General features: G+C 43.8%; 1 protein-coding gene across 2 annotated transcripts; it reads right to left on the minus strand.

The window, feature by feature from the left end:
• Positions 1-2,239: 2,239 nt before the first annotated feature.
• LOC123429269 (TATA-box-binding protein 1) lies at positions 2,240-4,791 on the minus strand. 2 transcript variants are annotated; one of them, XM_045113328.1, is made up of 7 exons: positions 4,403-4,784; positions 3,604-3,691; positions 3,388-3,510; positions 3,197-3,241; positions 3,018-3,110; positions 2,668-2,843; positions 2,240-2,574 (listed from the first exon to the last, which is right to left on the minus strand). In XM_045113328.1, coding segments are annotated over exons 1-7 (702 nt in total). In that variant the 5' UTR covers positions 4,579-4,784; the 3' UTR covers positions 2,240-2,573. The 2 variants fall into 2 exon arrangements, with proteins under 2 accessions (XP_044969263.1, XP_044969270.1); XM_045113335.1 differs by having other exon boundaries at positions 2,240-2,843; positions 4,403-4,791.
• Between the last annotated feature and the right edge of the window lie 344 nt (positions 4,792-5,135).

Below are 5,135 nucleotides of genomic sequence, written 5' to 3' on the forward strand. Positions count from 1 at the left end.
GGTGCTCACGAGAAGCACCGCCGACGCCACACCCTTCTCTGTCACCACCGCCGTCACCACCACACCTATGGAGGCCAGTGGGAGTTCCTCGAGTGCAGGACAAGGTAATACCTACAACTATTGCCGGACCTATCTAGACTAGCACATACACGGGTTCTATCAATAGGTCCTTGGTCAGCTTTCTCGTCGAATTTGGTCCTCGTGGTGGTTAATTATATACGTATTGGGGATTAATGGAGTTAACCTTCTTTCAGTTTGTGTATTGATTAACTTTTCCTTGGTTGAATTATGTATTTTCCTTATTTTAAATGTTTCGCCCCATTAATCTCCAAGCATCACCTTGTTCATCTCTCATTTGGGAGGGGACAAGTTAAGGGATAAGAGGCATATGTGCGATGAGTTGGATCAATTAGATTGTGCAGTGCATGTTTGTGGGAATAAAAGTTTGGATGTATATTCTAGTGTATTTTTTATTCCAAAACTTGTTATGACTTGAGCAATGCAGTTAACTGATGGGTGATGTACTCTTGACTTTGTTGTCTAGTGCAGTTCATTGGTAGGCACGTACGAGCAACAAAAAATAAACAGAAAAAAGACACAAATAGACATGCATACCACTCTTCTCATCCGTGTGGTTCGTCTCATCCATGTCGTTCATTGACACTGAAAGTAAACCTCAAATTGTTCACCGATAAACTCCTTCGTATTTCACTTAGCGAAGAGAAAGAAAAACATTGCAAAAGAAGCTCACTTATTAGATGTAGTTCACTCACTCGGTCCATGTGGTACACTCGCTTAGTCTACGCGTGAAAAAAGTAAGTATGGAAAAGGACAATACAATTACTCCGGCAAGTTGGTCACCTAAGTCCTAAGATATAATACAAAATCATAAAGGAATTTCTTCTTTGCATGCTTGAGATTACCACATTCGATAAGTTCTAAAGTTTGACTTCACTTCTTGTGAAACTACAAGCTGGATCGCAACGTCTTCTATATAAACAACGGGCAGCTTCATGCAACGGGACTCTTCTTTCTTCTTCCATGTAGCACATGTAATAACACCTAGGATGCTTGTACCTTTCCATTTTAAACCTTTCTTCCTAACTTCTGGCAGATTATGAACACGTGAATTAGTGGTAGCCGTACAAATAGCCTGAATGGCCAATGGCACAACAATGACACTAGTGTTCACATCACAACCGGTCCTTTTCTTGTGGTGGCCCGTGTCTAGGAGGTGGTGGAGAAGGCATGCGGGGCGAGCTCGCGTCGGGGTGAGCTTCCCCGTCGGGGTGAGCTTCCCCTTGCCCTTGCCGAAGAAACCCACGGTTGGGATGGTTAGGGTTTTAGTGTGTTGGCGAGGGAGCAAGCTTGGCTAGATGTGGTTCCTTGTACACATGTGGATTTAAGAAGAGAAGGACGACGATCGACGCTTCCACACACTACCAAGCGAGCTCGATGTAGGTGATCTTGTTTAATAGGAGCACGTGCGATGGTTAGGCGACTAGGAGATCGTGGCGCGCCCGTTTCATGTCAGTGTGAATACATACCGTAAATGTGGACCTAAAATGCGTTCAGACGAACATAAAACGGACGGTTTTGGATTTAGGTCCGGGTGTTTGAACAAACATTTTGGGTCCGCAATGCCAAAGGGTGTTTGAACCAACATTTTGGGTCCACGATGCCAAAGTTTCCAGAACCAACATTTTGGGTCCGCAATGCCAGAGTTTTCCACAACACGACCGTACCGGTTGGAGTGGTGGTCACCAAAATCAAAGTGATGGTTGCCAAGATCAGAGTGATGGTTGCCAAGATCAAGGGTTGCCAAGATCAAAGTAATGGTTGCCAAGATCAAGGAGCGTAGCGGATGCAAAACATTTGTGTAATACCATGCCACGAGAGTGATGTATCTTATTTGGTCTACGGCCTCAACTCCTAACCTTCTTCCTTAATCAATGCAAATGGTAAATCTTTTGCCTTGTTTCAAAAAAAAATACGATAAACACTCTTAGGAGTCTTGGACAATGAGCATCCTAATGGTAAACCTGCATACGGCCTCACCAGGGGAGACTTTGCGGCCTTTGCTTATCTGTTTATAATCAAATCTGGTTGGAGACGCTCCCAACATTGGGAGCAAGTCCTGGTGGTACATGTGTAAGATTCTATATTACCACAGGATCAAATGGGAACTCAAAAAATGTGCTGGGCAAACTGATGTAAAGCAGAAGTGACAAGCCACAAATTAACGACAGAACATTTTCTCATCATTTTCAGTCCTTAAATCAATCAGATTCATAACTGTCTCAACAAAGAGCAAAATTGAGTCACGTATTTACAGATGAACATGATCCCTTAACATGCCACAGTTGTTTGTCGGCTCCCGGTTATGAAAAGAATCCAATCTTTTTCCTGGAGTATGTCATCGCTCTAAACCTAGTTCTTCTGCAGAAAGAAATTAAAAAGAGAGGGAGAGAGACGCAGGTAGTGCACGTCTGAAAACTCAGCAGTAAGCTCTTTTGAGAATGCTATGTACAAAAGAAGCAGGGAATTCCCACTTTGTCTGATGGATCTTCCCCTCTGTTGACACCACAGAAAAAACAAGTTCATGTCACAGGTGCAAACAAATGTTTTTCATTCAGAGACGCACAAGGTGGGATAACACATGCTTACCATTGCTGAGATTTCCTGTACTCAGTTAGCACCGGGTATATGTTCTCAAAGGCAGCATATATCTCATCCCGCACCTTAGCTCCGGTGAGAACAATCTTTCCAGAGACAAATACAAGGAGGACAATCTTTGGCTGTTTCATACGGTAAATCAACCCAGGAAAGAGCTCTGGCTCATACTGTTAAAATCAAGCAAGCACCAGGTTAGCAAAATTCTCTTGCCTGAGAGATAAGTTGAGCGAACTGTGGTCTGGTCGCCAATAAAAGCACAGGCCATTGCACTATGTGAGATAATAAATCTAATGATTAATAGGGCATGCTCAAGGCACTGAATTTATAAATAACCAACTTACACTAGAGAAGGCACCATGGGAATAAGCAAGGCCCTCAAGACGAATGGGAAATTTCACGTCACATGAGGCAACAATGTTCTGGATCTTGAAGTCCTGATTATCAGCAGAATCAACTTATCAAGATATCACAAAAAAGAGTCACAATATTGTGACTCAATTTAAGTGACAGGAAGCACTACCTTGAATGTAGCTGGGAAGCCAAGTTTTTGCACAATTCGTGCATACTGCGCTAACAAATAAACAGAAAAAATGTTATATTGCAATTCAGCTAACGATGGGGATAGGATTAATGGACATTTTGCCTGCATGATCAAGCACCCAAAATTTCTAGGCATTTACCAAAATAATAATATGATCATTGGCTTTTTACCTTCCTGGCAGCAAGCTTCGAGTGTTCTTCACTCTTTGCTCCAGTGCATACCATCTTTCCTGAAGCAAATATAAGAGCTGTCGTCTTCGGGTCCCTTATCCTCATGATAACCGCAGCAAAACGCTGTCAAAGGAAACAGATGATGGTGTCAGAGTTCATAAGTTCAATCCACTGCTTCGAAGCAGAAGGGTAAAAGCATCAGCAGCTGTATTACACCTTTGGATTGTACTCTGCATTACGGGCCTGTAAGGCAATTTGTTTTAGATCCAACCTGCAGTCCAGATTAACAGTTGACACAATGTTCCTGAGTCATCAAACAAAAACATAATCAGGCCTCAATACTTCTGAGGTAAGGAAAACATCAAGTAGTACAAACGCGCAGACTGGGCAATATTGTCAGCTTATCTTAGCAGCTACCAGCAATATATTTTGTCTACATTTAAACGGTATCTGGAACCTTGTCACTAAGCTGCCTATACCAGGAGGTAACCTAGATAATCAAACTCATCATTTTATTCCATTTAGTCGTAGCAATAACAGGGTACTGTGATAATAAACAAATAAAGTCGGTTAGGTTTGTTTTTATGTAGGCTGGCAACTCGTCATGGCACAACACAGATCATTCACTACTATCATGTTCCCAAACCTGACCTCTTGTATTTACTTCAGGATGATTACCATTGAACATACGATTCCCCAACTACAAATAGCATGTCAAACATTTGGCCCAAGAAACATCCCGAGAGAAGATGATAATAATTGGCAAGATGCTGCGTGCAGCTTTTCAACCATTATCATTGGGCAAGAAAACGAAACCGGGTAGATATCGGAAACTGCAACACCCTAAATCAAGAGCGTGCAGAAGGCCGACCTCTAATTAGATAAACGCGGGATTCCCCAACCCCAGACCATCGAGATCTACGAACCGCGTCCAAATTAGGTGTCACGTTTAGATTTCATTCACGGCGTAAACACACATCACCATCATCATCCTCTTGTGTGGATTCGAACTCACTGCAGGACGGGGACGATGCCGGAGGGGTGCCTGGCGAGATCCACCGGCTGCGCCCCTTCCATCACCGTACCCCCTCCTCCTGCTCTCGCAACACCACCTCCTGCCACTCCGCTCCCGCTCGCACCTCCGCTCGTTCCCAGCCCAAGCACCATCGGGTCCACCGCCGCGGCAGCCATCCGATCGATCTGGCGATCCAAGAACTGCCGCAGGATCCCGATCCGGAGGCAAAGATTTTCGAACGTGGCAGGCTTTATGCTGAGGAGGAAGCGGTGGGAGGGAAGCGAATGGAACGATGGGAGGTTCGGTCGGTGGACTGGTGGTGGCGGCGGCGGATCAGGGTGCAGGTTAGGGTTCGACGGGGGGTTCGCGAAGAGAGAGATGGATTTATATGGTGAGGGAAGCCGAGTCTCTTGAATATATAGGTCGAAGAGTTTCCGTCCGAGTCGGTCGCGCTCGGTCAGGACTGGGTCGGTCGGTGCGGGTCTTAGTTAGACGCACAACGGACGGAAAATCTGACCCACACCATTTTGTTTGTCTACATTCAACTATCAAGCCCGTGCGTTGTAATAGAAGAACAAAATCATAATCTTCAATTGTAATAATTAGATTATGTTCTTAAAATTTTAGGATATTTCTTGAAATGCATGAACATTATTTGAATTATGATGAAAATGATAAAGTATGTTTTGTTAATTAATAATAGCATATGCATAAGAACATTATTTTTATCTTG

This window comes from Hordeum vulgare, chromosome 1H (assembly GCF_904849725.1).
Source record: "Hordeum vulgare subsp. vulgare chromosome 1H, MorexV3_pseudomolecules_assembly, whole genome shotgun sequence".
Classification (NCBI taxonomy): Eukaryota; Viridiplantae; Streptophyta; class Magnoliopsida; order Poales; family Poaceae; genus Hordeum; species Hordeum vulgare.